The 22,466-nt window shown below is 37.8% G+C and overlaps 1 protein-coding gene across 1 annotated transcript in view; it reads left to right on the top strand.

Annotated features, from left to right (window-relative positions):
- LOC115216425 ((E3-independent) E2 ubiquitin-conjugating enzyme UBE2O) overlaps positions 1–22,466 on the top strand; it is a 134,821-nt gene that overhangs the window by 91,544 nt on the left and 20,811 nt on the right. The window contains exons 6-14 of the mRNA XM_029785753.2: positions 2,992–3,092; positions 5,230–5,290; positions 7,597–7,755; positions 10,177–10,280; positions 13,377–13,941; positions 16,921–17,023; positions 17,350–17,455; positions 19,290–19,398; positions 21,309–21,443. Coding sequence (XP_029641613.1) covers positions 2,992–3,092; positions 5,230–5,290; positions 7,597–7,755; positions 10,177–10,280; positions 13,377–13,941; positions 16,921–17,023; positions 17,350–17,455; positions 19,290–19,398; positions 21,309–21,443 — 1,443 coding nt within the window. The remainder of the gene's footprint in view (positions 1–2,991; positions 3,093–5,229; positions 5,291–7,596; positions 7,756–10,176; positions 10,281–13,376; positions 13,942–16,920; positions 17,024–17,349; positions 17,456–19,289; positions 19,399–21,308; positions 21,444–22,466) is intronic.

Here is a 22,466-nt window from a genome sequence, read left to right as displayed (position 1 = left end):
ATATCTGGCCCAAATATTCTGTTTTATGTTCATATCACCCAAATCCAGCCTCTCACATTTACCCTACAGTGTCATTCTGAACATAAACAATCTCATAATGGAGATCTCAAGAGCTATGAGATAATGCATAATTAATTCAAAACAATGTGAATAAATAAATATTAAATTTGACAGAGTAATCATAGTGTTAATTATAGCCATCCACTGTTTTTCTCTTATTTGCAAAGTATGATTCGAACACGGAATGTTCTTTGAAAATTAATTAAAACACTGACTGTTAATTACCATTATACAAAACCAGCCAAGTATGAAGATTAATAGATTCAGTATGCAGTATATTTGTGTTAAAAACATTATTACTGGGAAATGAAACACTTCAAGTTGTTGCTAGTATGGCTAATAGATATTGAACCTCCTGTGGCAGTAAGGAACATTTTTAGACCCTCATCAATATTCCTTTAACCCTGGTTTCTATGATACTAAGAAGAAACAAATGTGTTTTTTGTTTGTATTTTATTAATTTCTTAATTTTTACGTGCCGGTGGCACGTAAAAAGCACCATCCGATTGTGGCCGTTGCCAGCCTCGCCTGGCCTCCGTGCCGGTGGCACGTAAAACGCACCCACTACACTCATGGAGTGGTTGGCATTAGGAAGGGCATCCAGCCGTAGAAACATTGCCAGATCAGACTGGGCCTGGTGCAGCCTTCTGGCTTCCCAGACCCCAGTTGCATCGTCCAACCCATGCCAGCATGGAAAGCGGACGCTAAACGATGATGATGATTATCAAACTAACACCATGTTACAAATGAGTTCACCCTTGTGAGAGCTAGGAAGCATTTCTATCTAGATTTAAGCTATTTATTTTTGGTTTGATGGCAGCTGAAGTGAAGCAAATTCCAAGGGCCAACATTTGACAGTAATAAGTTTGATACCTGTGCAGTGCTGCAAGGAATGTCTTGATTTTTCCTTTTAAATCTAACTATGCTTTGCTACGTCTTTTAAGCCTTTTACTTGTTTTAGTCAAATGAATTGAACCCCAATACTTGTATTTTTAAAAAGCTTGGTACTTATTCTATTGGTCTCTTTTGAACTACTAAGTTATAGGAACATGCACAAACTTACACTGATTGTCAAGTGGTGACATACACACACACACACACACACACACACACACACACACACACACACTGACAGGCTTCTTTCAGTTTCCATTTACCAAATCCACTCATAGGCTTTGGTTGGCAAGTAAAAGGCACTTACCCAAGGTGCCATTCAATGGGATTGAACCTGGGACCATGTGGCTGGGAAGCAAATTTCTTGCCACAAAGCCATGCCTACACCTGAATACTTAACTAATTTTCATGGATTTAGAAACAGGTAAAAATTGACTACTTTACTAAAGTTAGTCTAATGTTTATTATGTGTAAAATTATTGTCTTGAATAAGGATGAATATTAATACTACAACAGTGGAATTATTTAAGTTTTGGTAACTAGGCAAGTCTGAATAGGAAATAAGCATTAACTAATTTGAGCTGGAACAGGCTAAGATTGGATGAACTATAAGATACTGATAGGTTAGTGATGTGTAGATTATAACAATGGGACATAATAAAGATGACACAAAAAAACCCCACTTTTGATTGCACAGAGAAAGTGAAGGTTTTTTTTTGCTGCTTTTGATCTCTACACCAGCCTGCAGAAGCTTTGAAGCTAGGTTGCAAGATTAACTCCTCATCTTTCAGATGAATGGCACCAACCGTTACAATGTAACTATTCTGTTTGTCTCAGATCAAGAATCCAGTTTTTTAGCTGCTGTTTCTCTGCCAGACAGGTGGATACATCACTCTACCATCCCTTCTTAGTTCAGAGTATTTCAAATTCTTTTGAAATTTTTTAGCCAGTCACCAACTTGTTTCTCTGAAGAGCCAAATTCAGCTTCAGTTTTTTGGTTATTACTGCAGTTTTACTGTTATTGGTGTAGCTTTGTGTAAATTGCATAGCTTTTAATTTAAATGTAGCATCACATAAGCAATATTTTTTTGTTTTCAAGTAATTTTGCTTACATGTCACAAACATTCGTGTTTAAAATGTGGCCACTATAACAATTATATCTCCTGACTGCTAGCTGTGAAATAACTCAGCATTTCAAAATATTTGGTAGCTAGCAGTCAGAAGTTTAAAGAAGCATTTATTGATATTAGCCAGGAGTTTAAAGAAAGCATTGATCGGTATGGTTAAGCACTGACAGGATATGATTAGTGGTTGCATAACAAATGAGATATTTTGTCTGCTGGTACGGTTAGGATAAGAAGAGTTAAATATCACTTCTATTTTACTGTTACTGAATAATGGTATGAGTCTTTCATGATTTATGGGAAACAGCGTGGATACTCTTAAGTCTCATGCATCAATAGTAAATAAATAATATAAAAAAAAGAAGAGAAAAGGTGCATGCTGTAGGAGTGGCTGTGTGGTAAGTAGCTTGCTTATGAACCACATGGTTCCGGGTTCAGTCCCACTGCGTGGCACCTTGGGCAAGTGTCTTCTGCTATAGCCTCGGGCCGACCAAAGCCTTGTGAGTGGATTTGGTAGACAGAAACTGAAAGAAGCTAGTTGTATATATGTATGTATGTGTGTGTATATGTTTGTGTGTCTGTGTTTGTCCCCCCAACATCGCTTGACAACCGATGCTGGTGTGTTTACGTCCCCATAACTTAGCAGTTCGGCAAAATTGACTGAAAGAATAAGTACTAGGCTTATGAAGAATAAGTCCTGGGGTCGATTTGCTCGACTAAAGGCGGTGCTCCAGCATGGCCACAGTCAAATGACTGAAACAAGTAAAAGAGTAAAAAGAATAAAGAGTATACAGTAACTGAAAAAACTGTCATCCTTTGCTGTTGTTTATTTTTGTTGGGTTCTCCCTTCCCTTTTATGCTTTTAAACCAAATTTACAATGTTTTTTCACTTGGATGTCTTTTGTGTTTTCAGGAGTGGAGCCCAGAACCAGGTGATGTTGTCCTTGATTCTTGGGTTGGCCGAATTGATGTCGTAAATGTGATTGTAACATTACGTTTTCCAGACGGTGCTAAGTAAGCATTTCTTTGTTTAATTATGTAATTCTTTGATATTATTTTTTTTTTAAATCTTCATTTGCTCTCATGTATATAAAACATAAGTGAAGAAATGGTCACGTTTGATGATGAACTTCAGATACAGCAATGGGATTGATAAAAATGGTGTTATGCTGTGGATAGCAGACCCATCAAACCCACTTCTGATATGGGAGACCTTATCAGAACAATTGGTCAACTAATATATTCATTTTTATACAACATTCACAAAGTGGAGTCAGATCAAATAGTTTTGCTATGATGAAGAGAAGTTTGTTTTGGGCTGGACCATTTTTGCTTGAGAAAGATGAAATTTACTATTTGTAAATAACTAATTATAAAAGTAACTAATGATAGCAAGCCATCGTTTGTTACTGTGGATTCTAGTGGTTCACTTTTATGTTTGAGTTTATATCTTTTATGAATACCAACCGCTCAACTTTGAGTAACGGTCAGTGTTTGAGTAGATTAGGGACTGTTCTGAGATTAAATTTTATTGATATTGACTTAACCTCTTTTTTTTTTGTCTTGGAAAGATGAAAATAATTTAGATTTTGTAGTATACCTAGAGTCAAATCACCACCATTATCATTTTTAAGTTTACTTAGTTAGGGGGAAGGGGTCTCAGAATAGCGTCCCTGTCTTCCTGAGCTAGTTTTCCACCACATTTCTTAAAAATCGTGGTAGAGGCCTTGGTCTCGGGACCACTCATGTCTAGAAACTGAGGTTGGAAGTAAGCAAGGGCATGCTCCCTGTAGAAAATCCAGCCCCAAAAAAGCCTCATGACAGCAAGGGAGAATGGACACCAGCCAACGCAAAGGTTGGGGTGGGCTGCACCTGCCTGTCTCAGTTGCTAAGGCATTGAGGTAGATCTGGCTACCCCCGTTAACAGGCACAAAACCTGGATCTAAAACACTGGATGATGATGATGATTTTCCATGTTTGCATAGGTTAGACAAAGTTTTATTGCAGCAGGTCTTATATGGCGAGATGTCCTTCATGTTGCCATCTCTCATCTGTTTCCAAGCAATATAATATTTCCTCATAGCTAGACCTTTATACATGGAGGTTGGAAGTGAACAATCTTGCTTGTATGACAGTGACACTCATTTACAAGTATCACATGATATCATGACAAGGGAACACAAACATACATGACAGGCTCCTTTCAGTTTCCATGGACCAAATCGACTCTTAAGCCTTTGGTTGGCCTGGGTCTATAGTAGAAGACACTTGCCCAAAGTGATATGCAATGAGACTGAACCTGAAACCATATGGTTGGGAAGTAAACCTCTTAACCACACAGCCACACTTGCATCTAAACACAAAAGCAGATGGCTACCGTCTTCAGAGATTCCACCTACCAAATCTTCTCACAATGCATTAGCTGGCCCTGGTTTTTGGGTAGAAGAGACTTGCTGTCCAATAGAACTGAACCTAGAACCATGTGGTTGTGAAACAAACTTTTGAACCACACAGCCATGCCTGCACTAATAGAGGAGAATAATGCTCTGTTGTACGACAATTGTCAGTCATTACCAAGCATCTGTTTACCTACATCTCAGCTTCTGTTTGTGTGTTTAATCGTTTGTTTGGGTTTGTCCAATAAATGTGGAAACTGTCATGTACGGTACTAGCATGGTAAATGTTAGTTCTGTTAGCACAGTATGCTGGGGAGACCTGAATATCTAATTTCAGTTACTTTTAATGTTTAAATTTTTATTATTGCTTCAAGAAACCAGTTACTTTGATCCTATCAATTGTAGTTTCCTTGTCATTAATATTAACTGCCTGTTTTTCTCTACTTGGTGAAGTAATAAAGGTCATAAAGTTGAATTATTCCGAACAGCTGTAAAATTGACATTTGGCATGATTCCATTTTCCAAGGTCACTGCCAGCATCTTTGTTTTTCCTGGCTCCACATTTCCCATGGTTACTGATCACAATGTTAGTATCAATAGTTAGTTATACATGTTGTTAATTTTGTTGAACTCCTGAGTTATTATTTCTAATCTAATTTTAATATAATTGTAACCTATTTCAATGTTTGTTCCACTTTATAATATTATTTCATCTGCCTGTGACTGTTTTAAAAAGAAAATGTGTTGTCTTTTAGATGTGAAATTCAAGATGTTGACATCTTTAGCTTTGAAGACCTCAATGAAAAGAGAGGAAAGGTTGGTCTTTATTGTCTTTAAACAATGTGTGGTTGAAACAATCCTTCATAAATGTTGCATTTATGTGAAGGCGCGTGGCTCAGTGGTTAGTGTCGAGCTTATGATCGTGAGGTTGTGAGCTCAAATCCCGAACCGGGCTGCGTGTTATGTTCTTGAGCAAGACACTTTATTTCACGTTGCTCCAGTTCACTCAGCTGTAGAAATGAGTTGCGACGTCACAGGTGCCAAGCTGTATCGGCCCTTGCCTTTCCCTTGGACAACATCAGTGACGTGGAGAGGGGAGACCGGTATGCATGGGCGACTGCTGGTCTTCCATAAAACAACCTTGCCCAGACTTGTGCCTCAGAGGGTAACTCTCTAGGTGCAAACCCATAGTCAGTGTCTGACCGAGGTCAAAAAAAAAAAATGTTGCATATAAGGCTTGGCATTTATTTTATCACAAATTGGCTTCAACTTTTGCTTGAATTAAAATAGTATTCAATTGGTTGAAGATTAATCAAAATAATCAACTAATTACCAGTAAAAGAAGAGCAGTCACTCAGTCAAGATAAATCATTACTATAGTATCTAGGTAGCAGTTATTGTCGTTAACCATGGCTGTGGGGCTTCATTAAGGTGCTGGGCGCATTGTCACATGACTTAGATTTGATTACTTTCATTGGGTTGTGCTCTGAAGTAAGATACTTAACTCTCTTAGCTCCAATTTACTTGACTTTGAGGAAAAATAGGTTCCACTTCTTCATGATTGACTGCCTAGCAGTAGGAAAAATATTAAGGTGTAAAGCGAACTAATCACCCCAAAAAATATATCTTCCCACCCATATAGTTAGGGGTGGGGTAGGGGTTAAAATGGATGAAAAACCATAAAAGAAAAGAAAATGTTTTAAAATGAAGCTTAGAAGAAGAAAAAAGGTAACTCTAAGTTTACTGATGATTTGGGTTGGACTCTTGCATAGAATGTATGATAAAAGGACAACTTAGTGTACACAATTGAAATGGTATTGAATTGAAATGACCATCTGTGTATTGTACTTTACAGACACTGTTGAAAGGCATGGTGCTGTAGTTTATGTCTGAGATAAAATCTCATCATAGACATGAGCTGTTATAAACACAATATATATTTGAGCAAGACAAAAACGAAATCATCCCAGCAGTGATTTATGTGAATGTTAGATACATTTCAGCCTTTTTAGGCTATGTCAATAATATGTATTTGCAGCGATATGCATAAATGAAATTTTTCACCTCCATTTTATAGGAAACTGTGAATAATACTTTTACTGATATAGTGAATAGCTGCCCAGGCTGCATAAAAAGTCAGTGAATGCAATTGAAAGAGCTTTCAATTAAAATAGCCATCTATGTATCATACTTAACACAAGCCACAGCATCAGGCCTTTCATTTGATCTATAAATGTTAAGTATGACACTTTGATAGCTGTTTTATTTAAAGGAAGTTGTCGTTTGATCCCTTCCAGGTAAGCTCTAATGAACTAGACCCAAAATCAAGTATTTTAGCTATCATTGTCCAGCTACAACACTTGGTTGTCATTATTTTTGTATTCTCCAAGGTGGTGAGCTGGCAGAATCATTAGCATGGTGGACAAAATGCTTAGTGGCATTTCATCCATCTTTATGTACAGAGTTCAAATTCTGTCAGGGTTGACTTTGTCTTTTATCATTTTAGGGCTCTGAAATAATCACCAATTGTGCACTGGGGGTTGATGTAATCAACTAGCCAGTCTCCTAAAATCTCAGACCTTGTGCCTACAATAGAAGGGATAATTTTTGACCTCTCCTTCAGACAGTCTATTGTGGACTGCATTAACCAGTGTGTCTTTACTTTTGTTTTTTTATTTCAGATGGTAGCACTATTTGAGTGAGATTTCGCTGCTATTTCAGTTGGATTGGGTGACTACTTAGAAGATTTTTTGTTAGTTTGGTTGAGGGAGGTTAGATTTAATTGGTGCATCATGAGAAATTTCATTTATTTTAACCCTTTCGTTACCAACCTGGCTGAAACCGGCTCTGAGTACAAATGTCTTGTTTTCATAAGTTTTGAATTAAAATCTTCCACCAAACCTTAGTCACAAGTTATGTTTCTAACACTAGCTGAATGATAACTAAGTTATTTTACTAAATTCTTTGTTGTATTTAAAGTAATTGAAAGAAACACAGAACATCTCAAAATAAATACAGTAATGAAAGGGTTAAGCACTAGAACAATTTTAGATGTTTTTTTTTTTTTTGCCTTAATCCTGCTGCTTAATCATCTTCATTACATTTCTCTTTCTTTCTCTCAGCATACAGAATTTGTAAACCGGTATTATTATCCTGGGCAACAGCTTCGCGGTGTGATGGGTGACCTTCGAGATGTTGAGTGGATTCAGACAACTCATCTTTACAATAAAAACACTGCACACAATAAACCTCGTATGAATGTTATTGCAATTGTGGAAGAGGTGAGCTCTTACATCAAATAATTAACCAATTTTCGTTTTTAGCCATTGTTTCTATTCACTTCACTCTTCAGTTGATTCGTTATTGACAGTAAAATTGTAGACTGCATCAACTTTTATGCTTGAGCTTCTAAAATTCAATTCTTTCCAATTAGGCACCTGTGCAGGTGGCACGTAAAAAGCACCCACTACACTCACAGAGTGGTTGGCGTTAGGAAGGGCATCCAGCTGTAGAAACATTGCCAGATAAGACCGGAGCCTGGTGCAGCCTTCTGGCTTCCCAGATGCCCGGTCGAACCATCCAACCCATGCTAGCATGGAGAACGGACGTTAAACGATGATGATGATGATGATAGGCTTTTTCTTTTCTGTTTTTTGTCCAGGTTAGCATGTCTGGGATATTCAAATTTTCATATTCGCACAGGTGTTGGTAAGCCAGAGGACTGTGCCAATCTTTATTGTAGTTTCTACTGCTGGATTACCTTATTTCAACCACTTTCCACTCTGTAAAATGGTTGATGTTTGGAAGGTCATCCAGCCATAGAAACCATGCCAAAGCAGACAGTAGAGTTTGCCACAGTCCCCTGGCTTACAAGCTCCTGTCAAACTGTCCAACCCATAGCAGCATGGATAATGGACATTAAATGATGATGATGCTGAACATCCATCAGCATTTTCAGCATGGAAGTCATCATTATCTTTTACCACAAGGCACTGTGGCTACAGCAACATTATTACTTCCGTTGTAATTACCATTGTTGTTGAGACATTAAGTTGGCAGAGTCATTAAAATGGCAGATTGAAAACTTTGTCGTATTTGTCTTGATTAGTAGTAGTCTGAGATAAAATTCGGTAGAGGTCAGCTTTTCCCTTCATCCTTTCAGGGGTGAATAAGTAAAGAAGTACTCATCCAGCGTGGTGGATTGGCGGAACTGTTAGAATGTCAGAACTAGATGCTTTATGTTATTTGTTCTGGCTCTCTACATTCAGTTAAATCTTGTTTGGGTGCCTAAGAAGTACTGTTGCCAACCCACTGACCAAGTGCAGTGAGTGAGGCAAATCCCCTGAAACAAAGGTCAGTACTGAATAGATGTTGCTAGGTGGAGTCCAGATAGGGTTTTTCTCCAGTTAGGGAGACATGTGCCCTGATGAATCGAGTGAAGTGCTTAACTTAATAACACTGGTCAGCCTAAGACTGCAGTCACTCAAATCACCCTCTTTACCTGACACATTTAGGAAGTTATCTCTCACATTTGTCTCGTAGTGAGATACTTCTGTATAATGTGAAGTAGCTTGTATCTCTCTTGTAGCATGACATCTGTACATGTCCTCTATCATACTTAGCTTCTCGACACCTAGCACAAAGCCAACTCCCCTTCCACTATAACCACACTCAGTTGAGAGGGCTTTTTCTTTTGTCTTGCAAGTTACTTGGTGACCTCACTGGACTGGTACTGGTGTCATGAATAAAGCACAATACACTCTTAGTATTAGGAAGAGCATCTTAGCCATAGAAATCCTGCCAAAGTAGACATTGGCGCTTGATGCAGTCCTCCAGTTCTTTAGATTTTGTTAAACCACCCAACCCATGCCAGCAAGGAGGACTGACATTAACCATTTTAAAACAGTTGACGTAAATTTTCACATGCAATATACATGCTTTAAATTGGTCGACATAATTATGTACCACCTGAGTTAGTACTAGTCCACCTGCCAACTGATAGGTCAATTAGATGTTTCGTGTAAATGTTTACAAACCAATAGGCTGGTCCCTGCCACTCCAGCTCTGTCAACTTCATCGTTGCGTCCTGTTTCATCAAATTTACGGTTGTTGCACCAAGCTACACCACCTCACCATTTGTTTCTTCTGGTTTGGATGAGGACTCAGAGAGTGAGTATTTTCCTAGTTCAGAATCGGATGATTCCGATAGCAATGATCATATTCCAGTGATTCAAAGGTACAGGCTGGCAGAATGCAACCTAGTTGTTTGATTAAAAAAAAAAAACCATTATCATGGGGCTAAATGATGATGAAGCCATATATAATCATTTAGTGCTGGTAGAAATAGTATATATTCTCTTTGAAGTATTTTTAACTGATTTAGTCATTTTTTTAATAAAAGAAATATAAGGCAGTGAGCTGACAGAAGCGTCAGCGCGCTGGGCGAAATGCTTAGCGGTATTTTGTCTGTCGTTACGTTCTGAGTTCAAATTCCGCCAAGGTCGACTTTGCCTTTCATCCTTTCGGGGTCGATAAATTAAGTACCAGTTACGCACTGGGGTTGATGTAATCAACTTAATCCCTTTGTCTGTCCTTGTTTGTCCCCTCTATGTTTAGCCCCTTGTGGGCAGTAAAGAAATATATACTTTGAACATGAATCTATAGTCATAGTTTATTGTCAATAAATAGATTATTATTTTCAGGTGAAAACCAAAGACGTTGAAGTGCATTGGTCTTGTTGTGGGTTTAAAAATGGTTCCAATGTTGAAGCACCACCATTTATTGTTAAGAAAGACGATATAAAAAGGTAACAACATTCACCATAACAATCTTTTCTTTTTCCTTTTAACTTATCTGAATTTAACCTTGAAAATGCTTTGCTACTTTTTATAAGTACAAAAAAATTGTCCATCAATCATAATGTTTTATTTTTCCCCCTCTTTTTCTGTAAAATAATTTCTGTTCCCAAAGTTATGATAAAGATAAAACTAACTGGAAATTAAAGACAGATTTTTCAGGTATTTGATTTGTTTAAACTATTAGTAATAATCTTGTATTGTTTGCTGAAATAGGAAATGATGATTTAGTTGAGCTGTGCAATAATAAAAAAAAAAATCTAAAATTAATCTATTCATGTTAATTGCTTGATCAGTTCTTACTTTTCATTTAGTCATTCACTATATCTACCCTTATGTGCTTCTGACCCCCATTTCTGTCACTGTACATCATCTCTCTCTCTCTCTCTCTATCTCTCCAGACTTCTCATCATCTCCTTATTTTTTACCTATCTACTGTTTTACTGTTATGTGATTGCTCCTACCTGACCCACTCCTATTTTCCTTACCTTCTCCCTAACTGAGATTCACTGTTGTCTATACCTCTATCCTAGTGGTTAGAGCAGCGGACTCGCGGTTAAGGGATCGTGGGTTCGAATCTCAGACTGGGTGATGTGTGTGTTTATGAGTGAAAACACCTAAGCTCCACGCGGCTCCGGCAGCAGGTAATGGCAGAACTTCTGCTAACTCTTTCGCCACAACTTTCTCTCACTCTTTCTTCCTGCATCTTGCAGCTCACCTGTGACGGACCGGCGTCCCGTCCAGGTGGGGAACCTATACGCCAAGGAAACTGGGAAACTGGCCCTTATGAGCCAGGCATGGCTTGAGAAGGAACAAACAAAAACAACTATCCTTATTTACTCTTCACTTCTAGCTTCATCTCTGTTGTCCGTCACTTTCTTTTAGCATTCTCACGAACATTCTGTCATCCTCAACCCTCTGTCCCTGTTCTCTTTTATACCCACCTTCTTGTACTTTGAGGGCACACCCTGACACCTCATCCCCACCATCCTTTCTCCCTTTCCTACTGGAGCAGCCTTGTATTTTGTATTTCTTCTGCAACAAGACCACTGTTCCTGTCCCTCTAACATACTTTAACCTCTCAACACCTGGCATAAAGTCATCTCCCTCAATACTGCATCCCTTACTCTGTCAGGGAAGGTCTTGTCTTGTGAGTTACTGGGTGACCTTGTTAATGTTGGCGCTATGTAAAAAGGTACCCTGTACACTCTGTAAAGTGGTTGGTATTAGGATGGGCATCCAACTGTAGCAATCGTGCCAAAGCTGCTACAAAGAGTTCAGTGCAGTCTTCTGGTTCCTTGAATTCTGCCAAACTGTTCAACCTCTGCCAGTATAGAATACAAACATTAAATGAAGATGATGATATGACCTTTATTTGATGCGGCTGTATCTTCTGCATTACAATGTTTAAGGCCTGCTTCGGGCCAAGCATAGCCATGTGGTATAAGAAGTTTGGGATCTTTTTGGTTTGAACGGCAGTTTTTAACATAATTTTTAGGTAACTAAAAAATTTTAAACTTCGTATACTGGTAGAATGTGTTTATAAAACATCTTTTTCTCTTGGCTTTATTGAGAAAATTCTATAGTTTGTAAGATATTTGTTGTTTTTTTTCTTCAATTTCTGCAATTTCAACCAATCACTGACTTCCATTGAGGTAAACAACATTCTGTGCCGTATGAATATGTCCCTCGTTTAAGAAAAAGATTGGGTTTATTTACATTTGTGAAGAAAAATGATACTCTAACCCTAACCCTAAAATAGATTGAAATGCAATAGATCGATACTAGGTTCATAATTATGGGTGACAATTTCATATGACACTGCTAGAAAAAACTGCCGTTCAAACCGAAAAGATCCGAAGTTTGTTTTACAACTTTGTTGTTCAGGTTGAATTCCAGTGTGGCACCTTGACACATTCATGCACACCATTTTTCTCCAGCATTGGATGTAAAATATAACCAAGAGACATTTTTAAAATCTAGTATTCTTTGAATGAAGTTCTTTGTGATATTTGTTCTTCACTGAGCTACATTCACTCCTTTGTCACTGTGATTAAGCTTATTGGAAACTTGAAGCCAATAATGCTACTGTTCTTCTGATGTAATATAAAATAAAAATGAAGTCTTAAGAACAGTTTTAAAGAGTCAATCCTTTCTTCGCTGTTGACTTAATTCTTTTTCGAGTTGAAGGACTTTGGGGAAAAAAAGTTTTGGTGTTGATCAAAAGATAATAAGGATTGTGTGTGACCACAAATGGCTGTTCAGTTAGTTGGAAATGTGAAGGTTAGCAGTCAGTTATGCATTTACTGTTTGAAATTTGCATGGGACAGGCACAGTGGCTACAGTAACATTTGTGAGCTATTGTTTTCTCATGTGCAAAATACATTTGAGTAAAAGTTAGTCCAGGTTTAAAGGCCATGATAACATACAGCCTGTATCATCTCTACGAGAACAAACCTATTTCTTTATTACCCACAAGGGGCTAAACATAGAGGGGACAAACAAGGACAGATATAGGTATTAAGTCGATTAGATCGACCCCAGTGCGTAACTGGTACTTAATTTATCGACCCCGAAAGGATGAAAGGCAAAGTCGACCTTGGCGGAATTTGAACCCAGAACATAACGGCAGACGAAATACGGCTACGCGTTTCGCCCGGCGTGCTAACGTTTCTGCCAGCTCGCCGCCTTACGAGAACAAGCCTGTTCCTACCTTGATGAATTATGTGGATGCAAACAAACAAACAGTTGTCAAGCGATGGTGTAGAGTGCACACACACCCACAACGGGCTTCCATACAGTTTTCATCCACCTAATTCCCTCAAGCTGTGGTTAGCCTGGGGCTATTGTAGAATTGTAGAAGACACTCACCCAACATGTTGCCCTGTGAGATTGAACCTGAAACCACGTGGTGGCAAAGCTCAAGCTCTGTTTACATTATTTAACTTGTGTTATTTCTTTATCTCCCTCTAATAAATGTTGGGTTCCTTTGCAGTAATTAAAAATGTTTTGATGTAATTTAAATTTGTTTTTTTAATTTTTTTTAGAATGCAGAAATTAGATTGGTTTCACCACAGCTCTATTCAAATCGGAGACAAATGTTACTATACAATCACGGAGAGTGATGTTGTACTAAAGAGCCAACCAAAATATCATAACCCCCCCGACTTACAAAATGGAGGGGATGCTTGCAAGAACAGCCTAGTCAATGGCTTTACACCAAATAATATGAAGAAGGTAAAAGATAGAAGTCATGAGAACGAGTCAACAGTGACACCTGATGCCAACGACCAGTGTGTACCTGAAGTCATCGATAATGTGTGTGTGACGAGCATTGATGAAATTGAGAATCTTGAAGAATACGAGGAACTAGAGGACGAGGAGGAATCTGATAAAGCTTCCGCGTCTGGACAATCGAATGCTTCTAGTTCTTCGCTACGCAGGAAGAGAGCTTTTCAGCATGGTCCTGCACTGAAGACCCGTCTTATGAAGAGAGTGCGAGGGAGAAAGGCCCGTCAGAAATTGATTTTACCTGAAAGGGAGTTGAAACCTGGGGAAAAAATACCTGTAGAAGTCTGTTACACTTTTTCTCTAGTTAATGTTGTCTGGCAGGTAATTTTTTTTGTTTTGTTTTTGTACTACACATATATATGTATGTATATATATATATATACACACACACACACCACACACACATGTATTTTACTTTTTCAGTCATTTGACTGTGACCATGCTGGAGCACTGCCTTAAAGGGTTTTTTTAGTCAAAGAAATCAACCCCAGGACTTATTCTTTGTAAGCCTAGTACTTATTCCATCGGTCTCATTTGCCGAACCACTAAGTTAGAGGTACGTAAACACACCAGCATTGGTTGTCAAGCGATGGTGGGGGTACAAGCATAAACACAAACACACACAGGGTGTGATGGGTAAATTGTCGCCATTTTATATTTTTAATTTCAAGCATTGTTTGTTTTTGATTTTGTCGACTACACAGTATAGTAGGGTCAGTTGGGCACCGTCTGTGAGGAAAACAGCACCATGATGCAATTCATTCTGCCAGAAATTTGGAAATGACAAGCTGTACTGCTTGGCATTTGTGTCAGAAGCTTCAATACGAACATTTCAGAGTGTTTGGGTGTTAGTCTGAGGACATGTACCAAGAGTGATAAAAATCAAACATCCAGCCAACATAATGGTGTTTGGAGTGATTACTAGCAATGGCAATGTTATACTTCCATTCATCTTCCCACATGACCTCAGACTCAACACAGAGGCTTACATCAAGTGCCTGGCGGTGGTAATGTTGCCCTGGATCAAGAGGTTGGCTGCTGGAAGATCCTATGTCTGGCAACAGGATTCTGTGCTATGCCACACAAGTAGAACCCAGTCATGGCTGTCAGACAATTTCTGTGACCACATCACCCCCTAACATCTGGTCACCTAACTCCCCAGACTGCAACCCCCTTGATTATTATGTGTGGGCACAGTTGAGTGAGAGACCAGCAAAACTTGTAACACCAACGATGAACTGCTGGCAAGGATTTTGGCAGCATTGACCAACTTAAATAAGGAGACCATCCAGAAGAGTTGCAGGAGATTCTGATGTTGTCTAGAGACCATGGTTGAAGCCAATAGGGATTTTATTGAATAAATTTACTCTTGAGTTATTTCAAGATATTTTTATGTAATTTTGGTAAATATACCTGTTAAAATGAGATTTCAGTGTTATTTTCATTTTTGCATAATTTAGATGACAGTTTATTCACCGCACTCTGTATATACTCACATACACACATAAAACAGGTTTCTTTCAGTTTCTATCTACCACATCCACTCACAAGGCTTTGGTTGGCCCGAGGCTAGAGTAGAAGACACTTGCCCAAGGTGCAGTGGGAGTGAACCTGGAACCATGTGGTTAAGAAGGAAGCTTCTTACCACACCTGCACCTGTTTATGTATATTATTTTTTTCCTCCAAAATGATTGAAGTTTGGTTCCCAACCAGAAGGTTTTGGGTTCAGTTCCACAGCTTTGCTTGCATGACAGTGACTCTTGTCTATCAAATTCACTCACAAGGCTTTATTTATAGTAGAAGACACTTCCCCCAAAATACTGCACCGTTAGCCTGAACCTGAAACCACATGGCTTTGGAAAAAGCTTCATAACTATACAACCCTGTCTGCATCTTGCTTATTCAGAAGAAAAGAGTAGAAGCCATAATCTTTTTTAATACCTCTGAGACAGGCAGAAGTGCATGTGTTGGGTGGTAGTTATCTGCAAAATAAAGAGCTAGCTTAAATGCCAACATTGAAAAATGGTGAAGTTTCTGATGATGCTCTGAAACCAATAACAATAGAAACTCCTGATGTATTTTCTGAATACAAAAATTTTTTAAACATGTTTCAGCTACTAAATTTCCCTTTGGAATTGTCTTTTTTTTTTTTTTGTTAGTTCATTTGACTTAATATTTTGTTTCTAATTTCATGATGGAAATTTTATTTGGAGATATGTTATGTTATGTTGTTGTTGTATTCCAATTTACTATTCAATTTACTGTGATATGGGTCAGCTGTTTTTGACTAATATTAACAAAAATACATTTTTACAGTTTCCAAGCTTGTAATTTTGTTCTTTATTAGAATTAAGCTTTGGTGGAAACTTTTGTAGTGACATTTAACTGTAAAAGAAAAAAATTTCTCTCAATAATGAATTTAGCAAAAGAAAAATGTCCTTAAGTTAGTGTTTGATACATAACAATGAAATTTTGATGGTTTAAATTTAGATCACTTTGAAACAAGAAAGTTGTATCATAGATCCAAGAGAAGTCTCAGGTGGGTTGGTATCAAAAGGGTTAAAAGTTAAAGGAATAACTATTACCTGTAGCTGCTCAATAAATATTTTACTAGGCTTTGGAATTAGCTTTTTCAACTTTTCTGCATAGACTGTTGCTACTTCATGTATGAGAAGTGATGTTAGCAACACAGAAATGGAACTCACCAGAATCCTTAATTTGTTTCACCTTTGTGATACCAACATACCTTAGGCTGCCTCTGATTCAAAGATATGATCTTGGATTTAAAGTGATTTAAGTTAAAACCTTCCCTCAAAATTCCGTGTTAATTTATGTTCCAAATACCAGATTAATACTGAAACAAAGACACTACATTTCAATAGAAATATAGTAACTAAAGTTACTTTAGTATTTAAACCGGCCATATCCGGCCAAAATAGCTAATCTGTTTTATGTTCAAACTGACCAGATCCAGGCTCTCACACCTACCCTATAATGTTATTCTACATTAAGTAATTACACCATCAAGATCTTGAAGATATGAGATAATGCATGATTAATTCAAATCAATGGGAATCAATAGGCATTATGTTTGATAGAATAATCTGAACACTAAAGGGTTAAACAGTAATAATAATAATATAAGCTTGAATTTTCTACTGTTTTACTATTGTTACTAAAATATGTTGACAGCAATTAATGATCAATTGTTTTTTTTTTGTTTTGTTTTTTTGTAATCATGAACAAAAAACACACCAAAAAATTTTTTTTAGTAAAGTGTTCTAAATTGTTTTTCTATAGGATGGTTCAATAGAATTAGGGATACCATCTCCAGAATTATTTCCTATTCACCATTTAGATGAATTAGAATTTTTTCCTGGAGATTACGTTTTGGATGCAAAGGGTAAGCTTTCGTTCTCTTGCTCTCTTTTTCTTTCTCTCTTTCTCTCTCAAAAAAGTTTTTTGGCTTAACGTATTTTTTGATAATTATTTCAGCAACTTTATTCAATGTCTTCAGTGAAGTGATTCGTCTAATATTTGAATTTGTGAAGAAAGAAATTTATTGCTGGTTAAATTCTTTAATTCATGACTTATCGAAAATAAGGTTTTGTCCACATTTTATATTTGCCAGAACCAGACTTAATGTTTACAGTTAACTATTGAATATGAAGCTCCTACTTCATATGTTAGGAACCAAATTTTTTATGTGGTTTGTGACTTTTTTTTCAGATTCTGCTACCAGTAATATCTATGGGGTGGTTTATAGTTGCAATCATGCCGAAAGGACCTGTTTGGTAAAATGGATGAAAGTTTATGACGCTGGGAAATCTAATAGGTTAGTTTTGAGAAGCAAATCAATTAAATACCCTTATTAACTTTTGTTCAATGGCCTAGTGTTAACAACTGCTATAAATATTTTAAAAATGTTTTATGCTCAAAAACGTGAGAGCTGATTTTATTTATTCTTTCACTTGTTTCAGTTATTTGATTGCAGCCATGCTGGAGCACTCACTACCTTGAAGGGTTTTAATTAAACAAATCAACCTCAGGACTTATTTCTTGAGCCTACTACTTATTCTATCTGTTCCTTTGGCTCAACTGCTCAGTTATGGGGATGTAAACACACCAATAGTGGTGATGGAGGGGGAAACACAGACACAAAACACACAGATATACATATACGCACACCCACACACACATATCTATACATATATATACATATACACGTATATACACACACACACATATATCTATATATATATCATCATCATCGTTAATGTCCGTTTTCCATGCTAGCATGGGTTGGACAGTTTGACTGGGGTCTGGGAAACCTGGCGGCTGCGCCAGGCTCCAGTCTGATCTGCCAATGTTTCTACAGCTGGATGCCCTTCCTGATGCCAACCACTCCGTGAGTGTAGTGGGTGCTTTTTACGTGCCACCGGCACAGGCCAGAGGAGGCCAGCAGACAGCACGATCGGTTGGTGCTTTACACGTGTCACCAACACGGATGCCAGTCAGGCGGCGCTGGAATCAGCCACATTCGGATGATGCTTTTTACGTGCCACCGGCATGGATATCTTGACTACAATTTCCATTTGATTTTGATGTTGGTGTTGACATATTTGGCTCAATGAGGAGCTTCTTTCAGTTTGTCCACCAAATCCACTCACAAGGCTTTGGTTAGCTTGAAGCTTTAGTAGAAAACACTTGCTCAAGGTGTCATGCAATAGGACTGGATCTGGAACCATGTGGTTGGGAAGCAAGCTTCTTGCCACACAGCCATGCCTCCACCTTTATTTCTTCTTTTTTTATTAAATTGACCTTCATATCGGTTTGAGTCCCTTGGGCTGACATTTAAAAACCTTTCCAAACTGTTTTGTGTTCTTATTTGTCTTTGTTTTTGTTAAGTTTGTGTTTAGTGTATCCAACTGTTGTTATATAGACAAGTATGTCTGTGTGGATGAGAAGCTGGCTTTGCAACTGCCTGAATCTGGGTTCAGTTTCACTGTTCATCTACTTCAAGTTAACCAAACAAAACCTTAAGTAAAATTTGGTACAATGGAACTGGAAGCCTGTCAGTTGTGTTGTGTGTGTGTGGGTAAACAAAATTGGTGCAGTAATCACAAAAAGAAAAATCTTGTATTTGGGTTAGACCATGTTATCTCCTTTTAGGCAAGGACGACTTGCCTTTTGTGTGTGTGTCTTTCATGAGGTCGGTAACCAGATAAACCACTGGGATTGGCTAATACATTCAAAGCGATAAGGGTATTCTAGCTTGGCCATAGTCCTATGACTGAATCCAACAGAAAAACAGAATTAGGGTCTCTTCCATTGATTTTTTTTTTGTTGAAAATAATTTATTGAAGTGTTTTTCAGTTTCCAATTCAAGTCAACAACAGAGTTTTCATTTCCAATTATGGTATTTCGTATCATTTGCATGATATGAAATTCCTTAGAGATTGTCATAGATGTTACAACCACCATTTAACCGTTTCTTCCTTCTTTGAAGTTTTGTATTCTTCAGAGACAGCATTAGAAATCTTTCTTTAGCGACATTGAATGGGTGTGGAGTGTTTATATGGAAATAGATATGCTTATTTATGTGAAATTTTAAAACTTGATTTTGTTTTCATGTATTGCTTTACAATTATTTTCGTTTTCTTTGCCAGACCTGAAGAAATATCGCTAAAAAGTGAAGTGAGTGTCTATGACATAAAAGACCATCCTTATTACAAGTACCGGCCGGGGTATGCAGTTATCAGAGTTGATGGTGCAGATGTAAGCAGTTTATCAATTGTTTCCTTATTTATCATCATTGTTTAATGTCTGTTTTCCATGCTGCCATGGATTGGATGGCTTGACAGGAGCTGGCCAGGCTCCAGTTGTCCATTTTGGTACAGTTTCTATGGCTGGATGCCCTTCCAAATGCAAATTACAATTGTCTTATTGTACTCCTTAGTTATTGTATGACTAAAACTGGAATTAGAAATGTTGTAGTTTCCAACTGCTGATGCTTCATAAACAAATATTATTTACACTTAAAAGGAAAAACTTTACTTTTTGTACGAATCTTATGGCATTTTTTTTAACCTTTTATTTAATGGAAATATTCTTTGTTTCAAACAGGAATGGTACCTAGTTTTAGTTGAGCGGTGTTAAATTAGAATGTTTCTTGTTATTTAGAATGTAAAACATATTGTGATGAAGTTTAAACACCATTACATGTTGTTCTATATTTAAGAGATGAGGAATTATTTACATTATTTACATTTGACAGACATTTGTCCTCATCTTGTTTCATCATTCATCATCATCGTTTAGCGTCCGCTTTCCATGCTAGCATGGGTTGGACGGTTCAACTGGGGTCTGGGAAGCCAGAAGGCTACACCAGGCCCAGTCTGATCTGGCAATGTTTCTACAGCTAGATGCCCTTCCTAACGCCAACCACTCCGTGAGTGTAGTGGGTGCTTTTTACGTGCCACCGGCACAGGTGCCAGACGAGGCTGGTAAATGGCCACAGTCGGATGGTGCTTTTTACATGCCACCGGCATGGGGGCCAGGCGAGGCTGGCAGCAGCCACGAACGGATGGTGCTTTTTACGTGCCACCAGCACGAGGCCAGTCGGGGCGGCGCTTAATAATAATAATAATAATAATAATATCGAAAAATACCTTAGGAATGAGAACCCAGGTTTGAAATTTCCCCAAGATACCCATTACATCTTGTTTTGTGAATATTATGAATAGGTCATAGGTTTGTTTGTGTGGTAAGAAGTTTGCTTCCCAACTTCATGGTTCCAGGTTCAGGCATCTTAGGTAAATATTTTTGGACTGACCAAAGTCTTTTGAGTTGAATTTGGTCGACAGAAACCGAAAGAAGCCTGTTGTATTTATTTGTAATATATATATATATATATATATATACAGGGTGTGATGGGTAAATTGTCGCCATTTTATATTTTTAATTTTACACATGTGCATTGTTTGTTTTTGATTTTATCGACTACACAGTATAGTAGGGTCAGTTGGGCACCGTCTGTGAGAAAAACAGCACCATAATGCGATTCACTCAGCCAGAAATTTGGAAATGATGTGCTGGAAGCTCCAATGCGAACAGATGGTGAACACACAGAACAGCCGTTGGCTTGCTATGTTCCCAAAACATGTACCGAGAGTGATAAAAATCAAACATCCTGTCAAAATCATGTTGTTTGGAGTGATCACTAGTGATGGTGATGTTATGGAGTAACTTTTTTTGACTAAACTTCATTAACCCTTTTGTTACCGTATTTATTTTGAGATGCTCTGTGTTTCTTTCAATTACTTTAAATACAACAAAGAATTTAGTAAAATAACTTAGTTATCATTCAGCTAGTGTTAGGAACATAAATTGTGACTAAGGTTTAGTGGAAGATTTTTGTTCAAAAATTTTGAAAACAAAACATTTGTACCTCAGAGCCAGAGCCGGTTTCAGCCAGGTTGGTAACGAAAGGGTTAAGACAGACTCCCAGCATGACTGAAGTCTAATGACTGAAACAAATAAGATTAAAGATGTTACTTTGACTGCTTCAGAAATACTTTATAACAGAATGTTTAGGAGAATATCTTGAAAATTAGTGCATTGAGGGTGAAATATAGAGACCCATGTTTATTTAATTTTTTTTTATCTGTATCTTTTTTTATTTTTAGGAGAACAGCAATGGTGATATAGAAGCTGCTGGTCAGGTGTATCAGCTAGATCCTCAGGGCTTTGTTCTAATCAAATGGCCAAGTAGTAAAGTTTCTTGCTGCTACCCACAAGAGCTTTTTATTGTTGGAGATGAGGTTAGTTTTCGTGTTCTTTCATTTATAATTGTTGTTTAGCAACAGGTTAGTTTTGATCAAGTAGACCTATGACTCAAAGGCCCTTGAGATGCCTGTGTGCTATGCTACACAGCATGCTACAAAGCAGCGAAAAACGGGCTATGGCTGCAGAAGACATGGGAAAGCTTGAAACAAATGAAGCTAGTATGCTTCACTGGATGTGCAATGTCAGTGTGCATGTATGACAGAGTGTAAGTGTCTTGAGAGAAAAATTGGGCATAAGAGGCATCAGATGTGGTGTGCAAGAGAGAAGACTGTGCTGGTTTGGTCATGTGATATGCATGGATGAGGACGGAAAACATGGGATGAAGTGGTGAAGCATGATCTTCAGATGTTGGGTCTCATGGAGCTGATGACAAATGATCAAGACTATTGGAGGCTTGCTGAGCTTGAGAAGACTCTTCAGGCCAAGTGAAATCGTAGTTGTGGACAGTGCCAGTGACATGTTAGAGGCACCTGTGTTGGTGACACTTTAAAGGGACCTTTGCTGGTGACCTGTAAAAAGCATCTGTGCTGGTGACACATAAAAAGCATTTGTTCAGTTGACACGTAAAAGGCACCCATGATGGTGACACATAAAAGGGATTCATGCTGGTGACACTCTTGGTGTGGTTGGCATTAGGAGGGGCATCTAGCTGTAGAAACCAAGCCAAAATCAGATAAGCCTGTTGCAGGTCTCTAGTTTACCAGTTCCAGTCAAACCGTCTAACCTATGCCAGCATGGTAATCATACACTGATGAGGATGATGATTCAAATTGTCTTCTGAGAGCACAATGAATACAGTAGCTGTAAGTACTTTAAACATTTTAATACAGCAGTTTTCTTGTCTCTTTGGAAAATTAGTTTTTCTCATATTGAAGCCTTATTATTAAAACTCTATTTATTAAATAATTAGTAGCGATAGGAGTTGAATTTTCATTTTCTTTTTAAGTGAAAGGTTTTTGTGTGTGTGTGTAAAATTATGCTTTTGAGTTCAGAATATC

This window comes from Octopus sinensis, linkage group LG10, assembly GCF_006345805.1.
Source record: "Octopus sinensis linkage group LG10, ASM634580v1, whole genome shotgun sequence".
NCBI lineage: Eukaryota > Metazoa > Mollusca > Cephalopoda > Octopoda > Octopodidae > Octopus > Octopus sinensis.
The sequence above is the reverse complement of the archived record's forward strand: the minus strand, read 5'-3'. Positions and strand labels throughout refer to the sequence as shown.